Source organism: Emiliania huxleyi (assembly GCF_000372725.1).
Source record: "Emiliania huxleyi CCMP1516 unplaced genomic scaffold EMIHUscaffold_35, whole genome shotgun sequence".
NCBI lineage: Eukaryota > Haptophyta > Isochrysidales > Noelaerhabdaceae > Emiliania > Emiliania huxleyi.
In genome coordinates, this window is record NW_005199363.1 from 102,054 (window position 1) to 121,238 (window position 19,185).

General features: G+C 63.1%; 4 protein-coding genes across 4 annotated transcripts; 2 read left to right on the top strand and 2 right to left on the bottom strand.

Annotated features, from left to right (window-relative positions):
• Positions 1-732: 732 nt before the first annotated feature.
• Positions 733-2,833, bottom strand: EMIHUDRAFT_435825 (hypothetical protein). Its single transcript, XM_005772797.1, has 2 exons — positions 1,172-2,833; positions 733-1,134 (listed from the first exon to the last, which is right to left on the bottom strand). Exon 1 carries the CDS (start codon positions 2,513-2,515, stop codon positions 1,502-1,504), a length of 1,014 nt encoding a protein of 337 aa, XP_005772854.1. The 5' UTR covers positions 2,516-2,833; the 3' UTR covers positions 733-1,134; positions 1,172-1,501.
• A 5,846-nt stretch (positions 2,834-8,679) lies between these two features.
• Positions 8,680-9,631, top strand: EMIHUDRAFT_435827 (hypothetical protein; the record flags this gene model as incomplete). Its single annotated transcript, XM_005772798.1, has 2 exons — positions 8,680-8,901; positions 8,983-9,631. Coding segments are annotated over 2 exons (740 nt in total), but the record flags the coding sequence as incomplete, so codon positions are not given.
• Positions 9,632-12,638: 3,007 nt separating this feature from the next.
• EMIHUDRAFT_208270 (hypothetical protein) lies at positions 12,639-14,429 on the bottom strand (the record flags this gene model as incomplete). The annotated part of the gene is made up of 5 exons (XM_005772799.1): positions 12,639-13,030; positions 13,219-13,460; positions 13,545-13,822; positions 13,907-14,149; positions 14,229-14,429. 5 exons carry the CDS (start codon positions 14,427-14,429, stop codon positions 12,639-12,641), a joined length of 1,356 nt encoding a protein of 451 aa, XP_005772856.1.
• A 909-nt stretch (positions 14,430-15,338) lies between these two features.
• On the top strand, positions 15,339-17,981 carry EMIHUDRAFT_463862 (hypothetical protein; the record flags this gene model as incomplete). The annotated part of the gene is made up of 4 exons (XM_005772800.1): positions 15,339-15,992; positions 16,244-16,305; positions 16,513-16,553; positions 17,563-17,981. 4 exons carry the CDS (start codon positions 15,339-15,341, stop codon positions 17,979-17,981), a joined length of 1,176 nt encoding a protein of 391 aa, XP_005772857.1.
• Positions 17,982-19,185: the final 1,204 nt, after the last annotated feature.

A 19,185-nucleotide genomic window follows, 5' to 3' on the forward strand; every position in this document is an offset into this window, starting at 1 on the left:
GTTCACTCAACCGTGCCGCAGTGCATCACAGTCGTCTTCGATGCAGAGGGCACTGGGGCCTGGTCAGCCAAGCTGCACATCTCGAACGCCACCGACTTCGTCCGCGTGGTCGCGCTGCTTGAGGGCGTCCAGCACCCGACGCCGCTGCTCTGCAAGACGGTGCGCACGTCGAGCGGCGTTGTCGGCGTCGTCACTTCGAGCGCCGAGGGCGGCAACGTCGTTATGACGGTGCTGCAGCCGTCGATGCGCAGGCTGACGGTGCCCTCGGACGATCTCACCATCGTCCAGTGAGCGCTGTTGGGTTGAATGAGTGCATGGACATGGACGAGCGACGAGTGAGTCGCTGAGCAGCTTACGACGCGCAGAGGCTCGGGGACAGCTCGGGGAGGAGGCACGAAGAGGGGCCCCGGACGCGTGCCGATCGGGTTCGCCCCTCGCACCTGTGCACGCGTCGGTGCGGGGGCCTGGCGGCGTCGGCACACGCACTCTGCTCTCTGGCACTGGATCGAGTCGAAGGGCTCCCCAAACGCGACCGGAGAAAATGTCAGTCACAGCGAGAGCTCAGCGGAACGCGATTACAGTTCGGGACTGCTCTTGTGAGAGTGGTCTCGTTGATACCGGGGGTCAGAGAATTGTCGGTGATTGTTTTTTGTGAAGTACGGATATGGTCGGTGTGTCGCGCAGACCGGAGATGCTCCTTGAGCAGCTCTGAAGTACACCCCCGTCGACTCCGGCTTTATATCTCCGCGTACAAGGTTCACACACAGGTGTGCCAGAGGGGTGCAGTTATATCAGACGCGCCCCAAAGAGTCCGGCTCGCTAAAATCTGCTATCTGTCCGCGCGCGTCACGCCCAACAGGGACAGCCGAATCACCCTACATCTCTTCACCCGAGTCGCTCTCCTCTCCCACAGTGGACTGCCCGCCCATACGCCCAATGCGCCGAGCGACGATCGCCCCACGGCACACCGGGCATACCGCCAGAGACGCCACTACCTCGTCGTCGAGCTGCACCCCGTCGGCGCCGTCTCTAGATCTCTCCACAGCGCGTTCCCAAGTCTCGATGCACGCGCTGCACAGCCAATGTGAGCACGGTTTGAGCTGGACCCATCTCGTGCACTCGCTCGGAGCTCGCGCGCAGGACCCATCTCGTGCACTCGCTCGGAGCTCGCGCGCAGGTGGAGCACGCCTCGCGAGTCGGATCGTCCGGGTCGGCCATCAGGCCATCCTCCACCAGTACGCGCGCGGGCGCCTGCAGCGTGGCGAGCGCCGCCCTGGGAAGGCCGAAGCGGCCCGCCTCGTCACGAGCGATGTGCGCGCTGTGCGACAGCCCACTCTCGTGAGCGATGAACTCGCGCAGTGCCGGGTACCCCGCTCGCCGCTGCTCGAGGCCGAGCAGCCAGCGGAACCATGCCTCAGCAATCGAGCGGAACTGGTCGAACGCCCTGCCGATGGCCGCGATGTGCGTGACATACTCGTCCTCCGAAGGCTCGTTCAAGAAGTCAAACAGAGCGCCCCGCGCGTCGTTGAGCCGCGTGTAAAAGGCGGCGTGGCGGCTGTACTCGCCGATGGTGGCGAGCGCCCCCTCGCCCGCCGCGGGCTCGTGCTCGTGCACGCGCGCCTCGAGCAGGAGCGCGCGCCACTTGCTGATGGCGGCGACGCCGGAACGGTCGCGCGCCGCTGCCCAGACGAGCTTGGCGAGGCGGGCCCTCCCGAGCCCAAAGGCGAGGGCCCTCCCGAGCTCCACCGCCGACGCGGGCCGCGACCGCCCCCTCCTCGTCTCCGACGCGGCCCGTTGAGTTGGAGAGGTAGCCGAGCGGCGTCCGTGGCTCGTCCCGCTCGGCGCCATCGACGAGCGCGGTCAGATCCAGCAGCCACTGCTGCGCCGGCGCGCCGACCCCGCTCCCGGGCGGGTGGACCGCGCCGACCCCGCTCCCGGGCGCGTAGAGGGGCGGGTGGACCTTGACGATGCGAGCCGGCGCGTAGAGGGGCGCGTCGGGAAGGAGCACCGCCGCCCGCCGGCGGACAACGCAGCCGCAGAGCAGGTCAAAGGCGCTGCAGCCCGCGCCGAGAGGCAAGCCGAATGCCTCCGCCGCATCGTGCAGCAGCTCCCGCCCGTCGTCCGAGAGCAGCGCCTCCACCTCCTGCGCCGTGAGCACGGCAAAGCCCTTGCCGCGGCAGAGGCTCCCCCCCTCGGCTTCCGCCGCCGCGAAGCGGCCCGCCCACGACTCGTCGCGGCGGATGCGGCCGGGCCGATCGGACTGCACGTAAAAGTACAGGCCGTTGGAGAGCAGCACCTGGTAGGCCTGCTGCGTCCGCTGGCGGACGCCCTGGGGCGGCCAGAGCTGCGTCACGCGCCCGCTCGACCACTCCTCAGCGCGCCGTCTATTCTCGGCGGCGAGCCCCAACCGTCGCGACGGCGGCCTCACGTACGTGACTTCCACGCGCTCGCCCACAGTGAAGCGGAGCCCACCCCTCGCCTCGGCCGCCGCCGCCTCATCCTTCTCGGCCGCCATGCCCTCCTCCACCTCGCCCCTCCACACTGCGAGACGCTCTGCCCTGGGCCGCCCCTCCACCAGTACGCGGCCGCGATGCGCCGTACTTCTTGGGCGCGAGGACGCACGCGTCGTTGCCGACGATGCCCCAGTGGAAGCGGCGCAGCATGTGGGCGATAGAGTACAATTCTCCGTGCGCGCTCGCCTCGTCGAGGAGGGCGTCGAGCAGGGCCTCGAGCCGGCCGAAGGTCGCCGCGGGCCACTCGTCCGCGAGCTGCTTTACGTGAGCGAGCCGCTGCGCAGGGGTACGCATACTTGAAGCCCGGTGGCGGGCGTGCGCACAGACCAAAGCCAGGGCAAGGCAGGCGAGCTGTCAGAAAGAAAGAAAGAACACAGACACAACCCAAGGGAGGGATGGGAGAACGGCACGCCGCCACCACACAGGGATTTTAAGGAGAGGAGTGTGGTGCGCTAGCCGTCGCCCACCCTGGGGAGTCTGCCTCTTCGTATCTCTTTTCGCAGTCTCTCGCCGCTTCTCGCTGCGGTCTCGGGAACCGTACCCATACTACTCAAAAGTACAATATACTACCACAAAGCACCACTAGCGATTTCGCGCGGAGGGCGTAGTGAAGCGCTGGGGCGCTCACTGTGTGTTATTCGGGTGGGGATCCATCAGTGGTAACCGGCTTTAGTCACAGATCCAAGCTCAGACGCCACACCAACACCACAAACACGCTCACTTCGCCGCTGCTGTAGATGGCCCCCGGGGGCCCATACTACGTCGAAGTACGGACCCGATCTCGGCACTCACGGGCTGTCACGCGCCCGCGCGCGGCGCGGGCCGCACCGCCCATGCCCCCGGGTCACCGACCCCGCCTCTCGGCCCTCTCGGCCCTCAGGAGCGTGCGGGAGACCGGCGAGGGGCGCGCCGCGCGCCGCCTGCAGAGCCGCCAGGGGCATTGTCGCCTCCGCTGGCGGGGTTCCCGCGCGCCCGCCCGCGCCCGGACCCGCGCCCGCTGCGCCCGCGGGCCGGATGCGCCGCCCTCCGTCTCCTTCTTCTCGATGGCAGTCCGCACGTGCTTGTCGACGGGTCGGCGGCGTGCTCGAGGGGAAGGTCGCCGGCGGCCGCAACTCCGCCGTCGTCGCTCCGCCGGCTCTGATCGAGTATCGGGCGTTGAGGGCGGCGGCGCAAAGCGGGTCTGGCGCATCCATCGCCACGAGCCTCGTGGCGGCGGTCGTGGCACACCTGGCGGCGGCTCTCGGGGCCGTCTCTACGGCGCTCGACGCCGTGTGAGGTCGCCAGCGGCCGCAACTCTGCCGCCGTCGCTCCGCCGGCTCAACCGAGTATCGGGCGTTGAGGGCGGCGGCGCAAAGTGGGTCTGCGTCTGGTGCGCCACACGGCCACAACCCTTGCCACCGCCCTTGCCGCCGCCCTTGCCACCCTTTGCCGCCTTGCCTACGCCGCGGGCGGCGGTGGGAGCGGCCTGCTGGGCTAGCATGTTGTCCTTGCTGGGGACGGGCACGTGGAACGCACGTTACATGTTCGAACGGCCTCCGGGATTCAAACAAAAAATAGCCAAGGCCCTCTCGCAACCCCTCCGACCCCCTGGGACCCGTGGGCGTCGAAGAGGCGCTCTCGGGGGGCCGTTCTGAGTTCATACTACCTCGAAGTACAATATACTGCGTCAAAGCACCGGCCCTGAGTCCGGCTGCAACCTTCATGCCACCTCGCGGCCGTCCCACTCTCGTCGGTCTCTCCCTTGTCACTTCCTCCTCTGTCGCGTCGTTCTCTTCTGCCTCGTCCTGTGACGCCGCCGCCTGCCGGTCCCTTGTTCTCGCGGCTTCTTTCGCCTTGCGCAACTCCGTCCTCCTCGCGGCGTATTCCGGCCCCTCGAGTCTATCGAGCTCCCCTCGCGCAAGGACCACATTTCTGACTCCCACTCCGATCATTTGCCTACACGTCATGTTGTTGCTCAGGTCCACTCTCTCTTCGAACACTCGTGCCTCTACGGATGATGCCGGCGCTGGGGTCCCCTTCGGGTGCATCGTGACATCTGACAACTGAATTTCCACTGGTTCGTCCTCCTCTGAGTCATCTTCCCCGTCCTCCTTCCGCTCGGCCCTTCGCTCGGTACGTTCGGTGTGGCTCACCCTCCATGCCGTGAACAGGCGCTTTATGCTGTCAGATTGGAGTGCCAAAAAACTTTCGATTTCTTTTCCTTGTTCTTTTCGGTTCTTGTTTTTAAAATCCCCTTATACTCTCTATGTTCTTTTTTCTTCCCCTCTAAAAAGAAAGAAAGAAAGAAAACAGACAACCCAAGGGAGGGATGGGAGGACGGCACGCCGCCACCACACAGGGATTTTAAGGAGAGGAGTGTGATGCGCTAGCCGTCGCCCACCCTAGGGAGTCTGCCTCTTCCTATCTCTTTTCGCAGTCTCTCGCCGATTCTCGCTGCAACCTTCATGCCACCTCGCGGCCGTCCCATTCTCGTCGTTCTCTCCCTTGTCACCTCCTCTGTCGCGTCGTTCTCTTCTGCCTCGTCCTGCGCCGCCGCCGCCTGCCGGTCCCTTGTTCTCTCGGCTTCTTTCGCCTTTCGGCGCAGCTCCGCCCTCCTTGCTGCATATCCTGGCCCCTCGAGTCTATCGAGCTCCCCTCGCGCAAGGACCACATTTCTGACTCCCACTCCGATCATTTGCCTACAGGTCATGTTGTTGCTCAGGTCCACTCTCTCTTCGAAGACTCGTGCCTCTACGGATGATGCCGGCGCTGGGGTCCCCTTTGGATGCATCGTGACATCTGACAACTGAATTTCCACTGGTTCGTCCTCCTCTGAGTCATCTTCCCCGTCCTCCTTCCGTTCGGCTCTTCGCTCGGTACGTTCGGTGTAGCTCACCCTCCATGCCGTGAACAGGCGCTTTATCCACCCTATATTCTTCTCTCGTTCCTCTGCCCCCTCTTCCTCTTTTGAGAGCGGAAAAAGAAAGAAAGAAAACAGGCAACCCAAGGGAGGGGGCCTCTTTCTTTATGTCGCTTGGGCTTTTTACAGCCAGCCGCGGCGCCATCGACACAGACAGGCAGCGCTGACGAGCCAAAAGCGGTCTCTGATGCGGCGCACCACGCGCTCAACCACCGCTGCCGCCGCTTACTCCGAGAACCAAGCTAGCCCTCAGACGGAGCCTGGCCGCAACCAAGGCGCCGCGCGGAAGCGGCAGGCGTCTGCTCCTGCTGACGACCTGCAGCAGATGCGACCTTTGCCGGCCGCAGAAATCGAAGAGCTGTGCAACGGTTTCTGCGCGATGTGGCAGGCATCAGCCTCCAACACGATCGCTGTGCGAGGCACGGTCACGAGTGGTGACTCAGAGCTCTCCATCGATGCCGTGGCGACGATGGAGCCAAAGCAGGCATAATCGGGCATCATCGTCCTGCACAGGGCAAGGTGGAGGGGCGCTTCCAGCGGTGTCTGTATTGGTGTTGAAGTTTGTCGCATCTTCACAACCATCGGCCAATTCTTCACAAAGTGACGGATTCTGCCCCAGTCGGCGTGAAAGCTCTCAAACCGGCCAACAAAGTCCACGGCGGCGTCAGTCTTGCACGCGTGACTCTTCCCTCCCGTCCCAGTGCACTTTCGACGGAGCACTCGGTTGGAAAAGGCAGCGGTGAGGAGTGCCACCTGCGGGGGTTGGTGGGTCGCATTCCGACCACATCCCGTCACAAAGTCCTTGATAGCTGCCGCGACGTGTTTGGTGACGCAGGTGCTGCCGTGGCACCTGCTCTGAGCGGTCTGCCTCGCTTGCGTGAGGAACCGCTGCACAGGCTCGCTAACGAAGGCAAAGACGAAGCTGCGCATGGTGTTCGAGCCGTCATTGATCGCCCGAAGACGCCCGCAGATGCCGTGCTCATCGCGCGCCGCCAGCTGGAGATACTGCACAGAGGTGCCGTGGAAGGCGGCCGTGCACAGGCGCGGCGAGCGGCCTTTCTGAGCGGCGTTGTAGAGCGAGCACGGAGCGGGCGTCGGCAGCCAAGTTGCCCGCTGCGCAGCTGATACGGCAGTGGTCGTGTTGAGCGTCTCCATGGCGAGCCCCAGCTGTCGCTCCATCCCCGGCCACGCGCGAAGACTCGCTGATGGAGAGTTCGGGCGATCGCCCGCATGCGACAGCGGCCATACTTGGAATGGATCAAACCACGGCCCCCAGCGGGCGCGCTGCACTTCTCTGGGCACTTCTCTGGACGTCTTGCCGTGCCCATGGCAGTTGAGAGTGCTCCAGCTCTCGTTGCATTGGCATGGTCTGCTGGCGCGCCAGCCGGCACGGATGACCTCCCGCGGGGGGCACGTGCCAATGCCGACGAGCGCCTTCCTGCACGGTTCCCAACTCGTAATCACGTCCCAGTTCTGGTTGTCGCGCAGGTTCATCCTAGTGTGATTTCGAGGCTGGCCGATGTAGGTCCAGATGCCGGTGCCGACGGCTGCGTTGAAGTAGCAGCTGGGGTAGGCTCCGTGAGCACCTGGACCCTCGCGCTCGCCGCTGATGAAATTAATCGTTTTTGCCACGTCAGGAGCGACGCCCTCCTCGAGCATGATTGGATACATGCCCCGATTGAAGATATTGGTACGCGTCACCTCCACCCAGCCGTCGACCGTCGGCACTCCGTGCCTCCGCCAAGTCTGGAAGAGCTGTGGAGATGCGAGCCGCGACCCCGCCAGGCCAGCAAAGCCGGGCCATCCCCACGATTTCCTCTCACTCATACTCATCCCGGAGATGAGGTTCTCGGCACGCCACGCGCCAGGCGTGCTGCTCTGGTCCGGCACCCGCAACGGCGCCATCCAAGGACGGCACTCTTGCTTGCCGCACAGAGGTGTGACATGCCGTTCTGAAGGCACGGGCGTGTCGCAAGACCGAAAGGGATTGTGCACCGAGGGAAAGAGCTGGCGCCACAGCATGCTGTTGTGGTAGAAAAATGTGATGTTGGAGAGCGGGAACGGGAGGGGCACCTCCTCGCCATACACGGCGCCAAAATAGGCTGTCCATGGGCTGTGGGCGTCCTGGATGGAGACGCCTCGCGTCGACGCCCAAAAGCGTGCTGTGCTGGTTCGTGGACAAAGGTCGAAGCAGTAGCAGGCCATGGGATGGGCGGAGGACAGTCGGGTCGGCATTGCGGCTTCTGTGGGCCCGTCGTCCACACAGGTGGGACGGTCGTCTGGAATCTGCACCATCCTTAGCGCAAATATCTTGGTCCGATACTGGAAGCCCATATAGGCACCTTACACTAACCCGCAGTATCGCACCTCTTGAGCGACACTACAGATCCGCAGCTGGGGATTCTCCGGTACCACCACCCTCCCCCTCATTCATGCTCACACACGTCTTGCGAGAATGGGGGCGGCTAGGTGCGAGGGGGGCGGTGCTTGAAGATGCCCCGCATATACCGGTAGGCATATTAGACAGCCCGGCATTTCGATTCGCGATGAGGTCATGAGGAGCCACTGGCACTAACACAGGTACACACGGAAGCCGCCTAAGGCTAACTAAGCGACTCCTGCGAGGACGGCGAGGCACTTAAAGCTCCGTGCACTCGACCGCCCTCGCCGTAGGCGAACTGGCGCGCACTGGCACTAACACAGGTACATGTAATCCAAGAAAAGAGAAATCTCAAGCATAATAACATGTCCGAGTACTGCTCCTCCCTCGGCGCCAACGTCTACTAACTACCGGGGGACCGTCGCCCTCGGGCGTATATGCTGGTTTTATGCAATTTGGAGCACTTGGAGTGCAGTCGGTAACCTCACATCCAGGGCCGAGGAGCTAAGAAGCGCACTCAGCGGGCAACAGCATTTTTTTCTTTTTCTGTTGTTCCGCGGTTTAAATCCTTGTCTGTCGTGTGAATCGTGCGTGTGCGACAGCCTTTGGTTGCGAAATTCTTTTTCTGCGATGTACAAGTCCGCCGAATTTAAGATTTTAGAGGCCGGCCGCAGGCCGGCGATTTTCAGATTTTAGACCAAGATTTTAGAGCTCTGGGGCGCATTTTCGCAAGATTTTAGCTGTCCGTTCACACATTTTCAAGATTTTAAGGCTAACGGACTCCCCGCCTTCAAATCTTAAATTCGGCTGACCTGTATACATGAAGAGCCACTCGAGAGACCCGATCATCCGCCGCCACGCGCTTCCGCTCATCGCCGCTGCACTCTCATCGCCGCTGCACTCGCGTGCTGTCGTAGCCGCCGGTTACAACCCTGGCGAGAATCCAGCGGAGCTCTCGGCTGCGCTCGGCGGCCTGAAGCCAGGGACGGGCAGGCCACTGAACGCGCTCATCAAGCTGCGTGCAGAGACTGGCGTCGAGCGGGTCGACACGTCCTCCTCCCCGCTGTTCAAGCCGGGCGCCGTGCTCGATACTGTGCGAACGGCCGACGGTGGCACCGCTGAGGCGCGCAGCGGAAGTGAGGAGTCGTGCTGCTTTAGTCACCGTCAGCTGGTTTGGTTTTGCTCTGCAGGTCGCGTTCGCGTTTCCCGCCGCGTGGACGCTGGCGGGCGGCCCAAATCTCGACGTGAGGGACGTGCGGCAGTCCGACTCTGCTTTCCTCCTCGTCGGCGCGCTGCCCGCCGGTCAGGCGTTCGAGTCGCTTCCCGACAACTTCTTCCTCGACCTCCTCTTCGACCCAGCGGGCAAGTACGGCCAGTACGGGCAGGTGGAGGACCGAAAGGTGCTTTCCTGCACACTCACCGCGCTCACCCTCCCCAACGGGCGCAAGCAGCAGTACCGCCGCATGGCGCTCAAATTTGCGCCGCTCTCGTACAACGCAAACACTGTCGAGCGGCGCGCGCTCCTCTCCGCCACCGCCGTCGGGGGCAGCGTCTTTGTGATGGTGTCTGGCTCGCTGGCGACGAGGTACAAGGCGGTCAAGGAGGATCTGCTCGAGGTCCAAGAGTCATTTCGCGCCATCGCGTCGAGCAGCGGGCGAAGCGCCACCAGCGCCTCATAAATCTTCGGAACGCGTCATCATATAGCTAAGCTGCATGCACACACATCACGGCCGCACAGGCGCACGCTACACACGCGATCACGCTTCACCACGTGGAGTGCGAGCCGCGCGCCGGTCTTCCCGCTCGGCTCTACTCGTCAAGCTCAAGGATTTCCGTCCCCCGCGCCCCGACACACACCGCAAAGTCACGAAAAGAACCCTGTGCACAAGAGGTCTCTTCCTTGTAAATTTACCCATCTCCTGGAGAGAGGTGTCCGATTTTATTTGTTTATGTATGACTACGGGAGGCGGCGGGCGGCTCGACCGAGGTCCGAGCCGACGGCGGAGGAGGCGACGGACGTCGAGGCGGTGAGAGCGCCGCGCGGACGTGCTGACCGGGGCGTGGAGGAGAGCGGCCCGTTTATTACCATTTTACGGTATACGTGTGTGCGCGCGCATTATTTTGGGGGGGTTGAGACCGCTGAGCCCTAAGACACAGCCTTGGACGACAGCCACGACGCACGAGCCAGGCTCAGATTGAGCTTAAAAACCGCACACACACACCGCCGTGAATCCGATCTCCCCCTATGCATGCCATCGTTTTTTGCCTTCGATGTCGCCTGGATCTCACGCGCTCCTATCGGTGCCGCGAGGCGCAAGCCGTACCCCGTAAGGGGGGCAGACAGGAGAACAGGCTGCGCAAACATATGGTTGCGAGAGATGCGAGAGAAGAGAGCGATGGGTCAAAATAGGTGTCACGCATGGCGTGTCCCATCTCACATCTGAGAGAATCTGCTGGCAACCCACAATGTGTGACGGGCGCACGGAGAGTGCGAGTTGGCACCCCAAGCAAGTTCTCTCTCGCACGACGGTCTCACACACTTGGACACACAGCGGGGCGGCAGCGTAGGAGAGGGTCTGCACAGGTCTGTCAGAGAGAGTGTGACACAAACCGCACCCGTGCACGTCGCAGCTTGTGCATGGCAGCAATCACCACCCTGCGGTCCGCCTTTAGCTCCTCCGAGGCGTACGGGAGGGCATCCCACGTTTGTTGCACGGCCGCCAGGACAACCTCGCGGTCCGCCCTGAGCTCGGGCGCGGCGTCTTGCAGAAAGAGGCCGTCCTGCTCGACCGCAGCCAGCACAAGCTCGCGGTCGGCAGTCAGTTCGGTGGCGGCATGCTGGAGGGCGTTGGCGTCCAATAGCACGGCGTCGAGCACAAACCCCCGGTCCGACCTCAGTGCATCACACGCGTACTGCAGGGCGGACCCGTCTTGCCGCACAGCCTCCAGCACAATTTCCCTGTCCGACCGCATAGCCTTGGAGGCGTGCCGAAGGGCGCAGCCGTCCGACTGGACGGCTGCGAGCACGCGGGAGCGCTCCTCGTCGGAGCTGCCATCCTCAGCGGCCATGGCTGTCCTGGCTGCCTCCGAGGGGGGCGGTCGGTCGACACTGAAACGTCTTTGCGGCCAAGGCGCCAAGATTGAGATTGTTCACACCCGCCGATGGGATTCGGCCCAGAGGGGTGGTTGAGGGGTTGAGGGTTGAGGCCCCCCCTCAACCATCTGGTTGACGGTTGAGACCCCCCGTCAACCCTTTAGTTGAGGGTTGAGGCCTCCGGGGCCTATTCACAGGCTCGCGCGTGATCACAGATAAACTGGAACAGCCCTGCCGCCAAAAAATCGCTTCGCCTGCGGCTCGCTCTTGCGCTCCTCATACCTCGAGCGCAATCCATAAGTAGGAGACGCTCACTGTCGCCATTCAGGCGCCTGATCTTTCAGCAAAGCGATGGCCTACCAGGTACGAGTTCAGATGCGCGGCCGGCAGAAGACGCTTGTGATGCCGCATGCAGTGGGATGCGCACAGAGAACGGACGGCAAGAGAAGGCAAGGGAAGGAAGAGAAACGGCTGGTGAAGCTCAGCTCACGGCGTAGTATTGCGGTCACTAACCATCCACGGCAAGAGTCACGGTGAATGCTGCCGCATAAAAGCAACAGAGTCGCGGTTGGCGCGATGGTCTTGTCGCGGTTAACGACTTGACGTTGCACACGGCCATAGACGCAGGATCTGTTTGGCGAGCCTCAAGCAGCGAAAGCAGGCGCGAGGAATAATGTCAATCCTGAGATCTCAATTTTGGCGCTAGTTTCGTTTCCTGGTACATCACGTGATTCACGACGACTTGGGTCTCATGTAGCTCGACGGCTCTTCGACGGCTCTTTCTGCGTGGATCAGACAGTGCTATCAGTCAACAACACAATGCCGAGAGCAGGGCGGCCTTCGAGCAGGGCGGCCTTCGAGGCAACTAAGTTCCTGCTGCATTTTGCCACTCAACGTACAACTTGATGGCGGGCGGACGTGTCGAGCATGGATCGAGAGCATGGAAGGCGGCCATTGCTCAAACCTGTTCGAGTTGGCCTCCGGGAACAAGGGTGCGTGGCCGGCGCGGTCTGTTTATAAGGGCAACGCCATCAAAATCGCGCGAACATGGGCCGACATGCCTCCGACATTTCTCAGGGCTCGGACGGAAGCTCTGCAGACAGCCAGACCGCTCTGCGCGCACATTAGTGTGCGGTCGGACCGACTTTTTCAGACTTTACTATTCTGGATACTGAGGGTATGTGCTGCTAGATCTCACTGAGCTGAGCTCGTATCTGCCTTTGATAAGCAGTTTTGGGTTCGGTAATGTCTCCGGAGACGGAGGGCCGCGTCCGCGGACGACCATGACGTCGGCCGGGACCCCCCCCGCGCGGGGGCCTTCGATGGCTGTCAGCGCTCCTCCGGGCTTTACATCACACCTCCCATTCACGCACGTAGCTGAAGCAAGTACTCGTAAAAACGGCGCGTCAAATGCAGCATCCAGGCGTCTAAAGAAGACGACATGAATGGTTCACAGAGAATGTGTTCAGACCTTTGCGCGGGGGTGTGAACAGCCATTCCGCGTGGTTGACTAGCGGCCCGATGTGCAGCCTCCTTTCGCTGGCGCTGCTCGCGCCGCGGCCTCCGCCGCACGCTCGGGGCGCTGTGACGCTGAGCACTGCCGCCGTGACTGCTGCGGGTGTGTCCACCACGTGGTTGAAAGTTGGTTCCCCCCCCGCGAAGGTGTACAGCGGTGGCCGGTGCGCCGGGCATTGCGACTCAGTTGAGTGAGCTCAGGGTGAGCGCCCCCCCCCCCCCCCCCTTCAAAGACCCTCAAAGGACCGTCAGCGTGACGCCGAGGGGGATCAGAACGAGACCCAAGACGAAGAGGACGGAGGCGATGATGGAGAAGGGCGATTTGCGTTGCTCCGGGAAGAGCATGTAGTAGGCCCAGCAGGGGAAAGCGAAGGAGATCATGGAGCCGCACACGGATCCTACTAGGTCGACGACGATTCCGATGTCAGTCAGAACCAGCCCGATCAGGGTGGTGAAGGCGATAAAGCTGAGGGTGATCACGACACGGCGGCGCTTCGTCTCGAACTTGGAGCCGCACGAGTAGGTGCGCAGGGGGAGCAGGTCGCGCCGGTTGCGGTCCTCCGGGATAGCCACCGACTTAAGGGTCAGGCGCGACACAAGAGACACATCCCTGGAATCCTTGGACTCGCCTGGGGGCTCTGTCTGGTCTTGAAGGCAGGCCAAGTTGGGGCAGCAGCAGCGCCCAAAGGTGGCCAGAACAGAGTCCAACGCATTGCGCGTGGCTGCACGGGAGGTCAGGCGCAGGGGTCACAGACAGGGGCCTAGCGGAGGCGGGGCGCGCAAGGAAGTGAACGGTGTGTGTGGCGGAGGCGCACACCGAACACCATGATCGGATACGAGAAGATGACAACTAAGCTGAGTCCGACTCGCGCCACTGCGACCGGCGCGTTATTGGGATAGGCGTCAATGATGTTGGACGGTGTGATATCACCAAAGGTGTAGTAGCCGCACACAGCGACCGTCACGTAGAGCGAGGTGACCAGCCCGAAGCCCATACCGTTCACTTTGGTGCACCGCTCCGGCGTCGGCGTGTCCATCTCGTTGTAGATGGGAGGGATGCTGTATTGGCAACCGAAGGCCAGGGCGAGGGCACCTAAGATTGCACTCGTTGGCGCGCGGTCTGGGGCTGGCCGCCCTACTCACCGCACTCCAAGTGTTCCCATTTCACCGAACGAGCGGAGCGCCCCCACAAAGTCGGTGGCCACGGCGGTCTCGCCAGGCGGGCAGTACTCGCCGTTGGACTTGTCGCCGTCGCAAGTGCCGATAATCGCGTAGACGGCGACGAGCACGACGATGTATAGGAGGATGGCGACGGCGGCGAAGGAGGTGTGCCTCAGCGAGTCCATGTCCTTGATGAACGCGAGCGGCGTCGCGATGGCAATGGTCACAAGCACCCACACGGAGCGCGGACCGCCAAAGGTCTGTAGCATGTGCAAAGGTCTGTAGCATGTGGTCGTGAGGCGAATCGTAATCGGTGGGCGGGGGTGAGTGGTGGCAGTGCTCACGTAATAGAAGTTGCCCGTCGAGATGATGACGTAGGAGCTCGCCACTCCGATGCAGTTGAGCGCAACCGCCAGGTCGATCACAATGGAGCCGCGGGCGGCAGCCTTGTCTCCGATCTCGCTGAGGCTCGTCGGGGGGCCCGCGATGCGACACAGTCGGAACACAACCTCTACCGTGAAGATGTTGCAGAAGCACATTAGGAAAAGCAGCACGAGCCCAGGAATCCACCCCGATACCGCAATCACCTGGCAGCGGCGCCGGGCGGCGGTGAGGGCAGCGTCAGGGTGGGCGGGCGGTGAAGCAAGCGACATGATTCGAGCTCACCGTCGGCATAGCAAGCATGCCAGTCCCCATTAGCGTGTTGCATAGGTTGATTGTGGAGGATAGAACCGAGGCGGTACCGTTTTCTGCCGATGTCTGTGTCGGGTCAAAGAACGCCCCGATCTCCGATGCCCTGACGCTCTCGAGGATGCTCGTGCGCCGTGGCGCGGCTCGGGTCTCTCGGATCGAAATATCGGTGTTCATAGTCGTCCGAGTGTCGCGAACAACGCACATGCGATATACCAGGACCGGGACCGGGACCAAAACCGGGCCGGCACCGGGGACTACACACAGAGGAGTGCTGCTTGCGAGCGGGGTACAACTGCCGGGGTACTACGGGGGATTGAAAATGCCTAAAATTCTTTTTTCTGCCATGTTCTCTATAACACCGAACGCACCCTCGAGAGACGTTCAGTCGGTGGCATCGGCGCATGCCCTAACTAACCTCTTCCCACCCAGGTTTCGCGGGTTGCGTGAGGCACTCACCTTCATATTACTGGCGCATGATTTGTGAGAGAGAGATGTTTAAAATCTTGATTTGTGTGAGCACTGTGTCTAGAAGAGAATCTCTATCTCTCTGTGTCTTGCTTGGCCAACAACATACAAAAGACAACAGTGTCCTGCTCCTGGTACGTGGCACGATCGGCCGGCGTTCGAGCCGGCGCTCTTATGCTGCCGGTTCGAATCCCGGTGGTCGTGTCCTCGCGGAGCGACGCGAATCGCGCGCGTGTGCGCCTGCGACAAGACGAGACGAGACGAGACGAGAAGCAGAAGCGAACGTCGATGTTTTTGCTGCCGCGGCCGCGCCGGCCGCCGCGACCTCCCGTTTGTTTTGGCGCCGATGCAGCGGTCCGTCTCTCGCCGCGCGAGATAGCGCCGCCGCGGCGTCGGCGCCGCGATCAACCGCGCTCCAGCAGCGAGCGTTGCAGAGCGGCTACCGAAGGGAGGGATGGGCCGTGCCTAATAAATAAATAAATAGGGCAGTCATCTCCCGTAGAGATGGGCAACGCACGAACACAGAGGTACAGTGCGCACCCCGCCCCGCTCACAGGCCGTGCCTAGTGTCGTGCGAGGCGGTGTAAAATTCTTATTTTTGCCCTAAAATACCTGGCTATGTCCGGCGTGCCCTCAACCGCGCAGCAGGCGGCGCAGACCATCTCGCAGGCCGTCTCTCGGCAGGACGGCGCGGGCCTCGCGGCGGCGCTGCGGCTCGACCTGGGCAACACCGCGCTCATCGCACAGCTCAACTCGTCTCCGCCTCTCGAGCAGATCTGCGGCCGCGCTCTCGTTGAGCCGTGGGACGAGCTGCTGCTGGAGCAGCTGCACTACATCAAGGCGGCGGCGGCGGGCGAGCACGAGGCGGCGTACTCCCACTGCGAGCGCGCCGCCGCCTGCTTCCAGGCCGCCTTTGAGAAGGAGAGCGACTGGCCGGTGCCGGCGCTCCACTCGCTCTGCCTCAACCTGCGGCGGGCGGCGGCGGCGGCGGACGCGGCGCTGGTGGCCAAGGGGGAGCGGGCGGCGCGGCAGCAGGAGGCGGCGCGCACGATGCAAAAGTTCTTCCAAGTTTGCGTGACGGACCGGGCTCCACTGCCAGTGTCAAAGAAGTGGGGTAGTGTGGCTGTGGAGAAGCTGGCGGCCGGCCAGGGAGGGGGTGCGGTGAGGGCGGAGGCGGGTGCGCGAGTAGGCGCGCTCGTCGTGATCAACGCCCTCTTCCACGTCTACTTTGCAATCAACAACTTGCGGCTCTGCCAGAACCTGATTCGCGCGGTCGAGGGCCCGGCCTTCCCGAAGGCGCCACCGCCGCAGCACCGATCCCTCACCCAGACCTCCCAGAAACCTCACCGACGCCCCCCGGCTGCTCCAAGACACGCCTCCGCCGCCTCCTCAGACACTTCCAGCACACCTCCCCATACGCCTCCAGCACCTCTCCCGCGACACTCGAACACGCCTCCTCCCCACGCCTCCTCCCCACACCTCCCCCCCACGCCGCCCCGCGACACGCGCCCCGCTGCCGTCAGGCGCTCGACGGGCAGACTGTCGAGGGGCGGCACTTCGCAAAGGCGGAGGTCGTCACGTACAAGCGCGCTCCCGCCCCTTCCGAGACACTTCGAGGCACTGCCGAGACACTTCCTGCCGGGACACTTCCTAGACACTTCCGGGGCAACGGGGCGGGAGGCGGCCACGCAGCAACAGTCCCGCCGCCTCTCGCCCCTCCCCACCTCCTTGCTCCCCGCTGGGCCGGCTAGAGCCCCGCCCCTCCTCCTTCCTTCCTTGGCCGGCTGGCCAGGTACTTTACGGGCCGGCTGGCGCTGCTCAACTCCGACTTTGGTGAGTCGTGAAGAGGAGGCCGCAAGCCCGGCCAGCACGCCCCCTTCTTGTGACGCGCGGTAGCTGTGTCGTCTTCTAGGCGCCGCGGAGAGGAGCCACTCCCTTCCCGCAGCGGCTGGGCGACGGAGGAGCCGGCGAGGGAACAGGCTTGCGCGCCTGGCTCTAACCCTAGGCAGCTCTCCTGGGCCTTCGAGCGCTGCCCGCGCGCTGCGACTGGCAACAAGCGGCGCGTGTGTGCCGCCCCTTGCTACGAGGTAGGCGAGGTCTAGCCGCGACTCACAACGTGCGACTCCACAGGCTTGTGCTCCGCTACCTCGTGCCCGTGCGGCTCGCGCTCGGCGTGTTCGCGTCCGAGGCCGAGAGAGAAAGCCGAGAGACAGCCGAGAGACAGCCGAGAGGGAGCCGAGAGAGCCGAGAGACAGCCGAGAGAGAGCCGAGAGAGAGCCGAGAGGCAAAGCCGAGAGACAGCCGAGAGAAAGCCGGGACGGAGCCAAGACGGAGTCGAGAGAGAGCCGGGAGGGAGCCGAGATCGCCGATGAGACTTCGTGCCCGAGGCTGCGGCGGCGGCGTGCCCCCCTCCCCAGGCGCTGCTGCGCAAGTTCGGGCTCGACCTAACCCTAACCCTAACCCTAATCCTGGGCCTAACCCAGGCGCTGCTGCGCAAGTACGGGCTCGACTACTTCGTCCCGCTCTGCCGCGCCGTGCACCGAGGCCGCACACTCCCCGCACACTCCCCACACACTCCCCCGCGCACTCCCCACTCACTCCCCCGCACACTCCCCACACACTCCTCACACACTCCCCACACGCCACTCGACACACTCCCCATAGGCGGATACCCTCCCCAGACACATCCCAGACCCTCCCCAGACACATCCCAGACACATCCTAGACACATCCCAGACCCTCCCCAGACACATCCAAGACACGCATCCAAGACTCGCTCCCATACCCTCCCCCAGACCCGCACCCGCACCCGCCCCGCCAGCCCCTCTCGGCCGCGGCGCAGGCGACCTCAACGCGTTCGAGGAGCAGCTCGCGACGCACCAGCAGCGCTTCATCCGGCACGGCTCATACCTGCAGGAGGAGGTGTCTCGGAAGTGTCTCGGAGGTGTCTCGGAAGTGTCTAGGCACGGCTCGTACCTGCTCGTCGAGCGCTCCAAGCTGATCGTGTACCGCAACTTCTTCCGCCGCGTCGCGCTGCTCCACCCCGACAAGTCGACCAAGCTCGACATCAAGCGCTTCCAGGCTTGCCTCAAGGCGACCAACACCGAGATGGAGGTCGACGAGATCGAGTGCATCCTCGCCAACCTCATCTACTGCGGCTACATCAAGGGCTACATCTCGCACGCGCACGGCAAGCTCGTCGTCTCCAAGGGGGCGCCCTTCCCGCCGCTGCGTGAGCTGGGGCTCACCTCCGCCGTGTAAACGGCCCGCACACGCGAAACCGCCGGTTGTGGCTTGTGCGCGGGCCATTCCGCAGTGCATGCCGCGTCTATCGTGTATCGCGGCGGCGCCAGGGCGGCGCACAATTACCGGTCGTTTTGGTTCCGTTAGGTGTAATGCATGAGTAATTTCTCGATCTCTCATGATCTGCTGCACATGCGACATGTTCATGCACATTCATGCATGTGCATGTGCACGAAAACATGACATGCTCGGCCCACGCTACGGCATCATGTGTGTGCCATGGGCACTTTACTTGGTCTTGCTACACATGCTAGCCTGGTAGCCTTTTATACCTGACTCGACACTCGAGTAAGAAGCGCTAGAGGGCCACCGATGCCGATCGGCACGGTTAGTGCAGCCTGAGGGAGGGTGTAGAGGATGTAGAGTGTAGAGCACTGTAGAGCTGTAGAGATGTAGAGCGCTGTAGAGCTGTAGAGCTCTACATCCGCCGCGTGACGAGGCGCCTGCGTTGTAGAGCGATGTAGAGGCGCTCTACAACGTGAAATCTCTACAACAAACTCTACATCATAAGCGGCGAACGAGGCACGGTCGCTCTCCGACATGAGGCGCGTTGCACTTGCCAGTGCTGCCCTGGCCTTCTGTCTGCCCGCCCAATGGGTGGGAGGTGCCTCTGCTGCTGTGGCATGCCTCACGGCTACGACTGGCCGGCGCCTCGGCGCGTCAGCTCGGCTCGGCGTAGCGATCGTGGCCAGCGCAACTCGCCTGGACTCAACGCTCAGCCAGGAGCTCCCGCACGCGCTGGCGCGAGTCATGGCGCAGATAAGGCGTCTGAATGCTCGCCTCGCCTCGCGCAAATGCGACCGTCCTCGCAGCCGACAGTCCACCGCCTGCTAAAGAAGCACAGCGACGAATGCGGCACCGGCGACACATGGCAGGCTGGTCATGACGCAGTTATAGGGTGTTGTGTGCCGTCAGAGGGACTCTCTGTGTGTCAGGGATAGTCAGGGCTGTCCATCAGAGCTTCACTAAGCTCGGTAAAACCCCATTAGCGCGGCTCGACCTCTTTGAGTCACTGCCTTCCCGGCGGTTTGGCTGTAGAGCCTCTACAACAAACTCTACAACAAAATCGCGCTCTACATCGCTCTACAACGCAGGCGCCTCGTCACGCGGCGGATGTAGAGCTCTACAGCTCTACAGCGCTCCAGAGCGCTCTACATCTCTA

Excerpts from the sequence above, each read along its gene's own strand:
- EMIHUDRAFT_435825 (XM_005772797.1), bottom strand. The coding sequence starts at position 2,515 with ATGGCGGCCGAGAAGGATGAGGCGGCGGCGGCCGAGGCGAGGGGTGGG.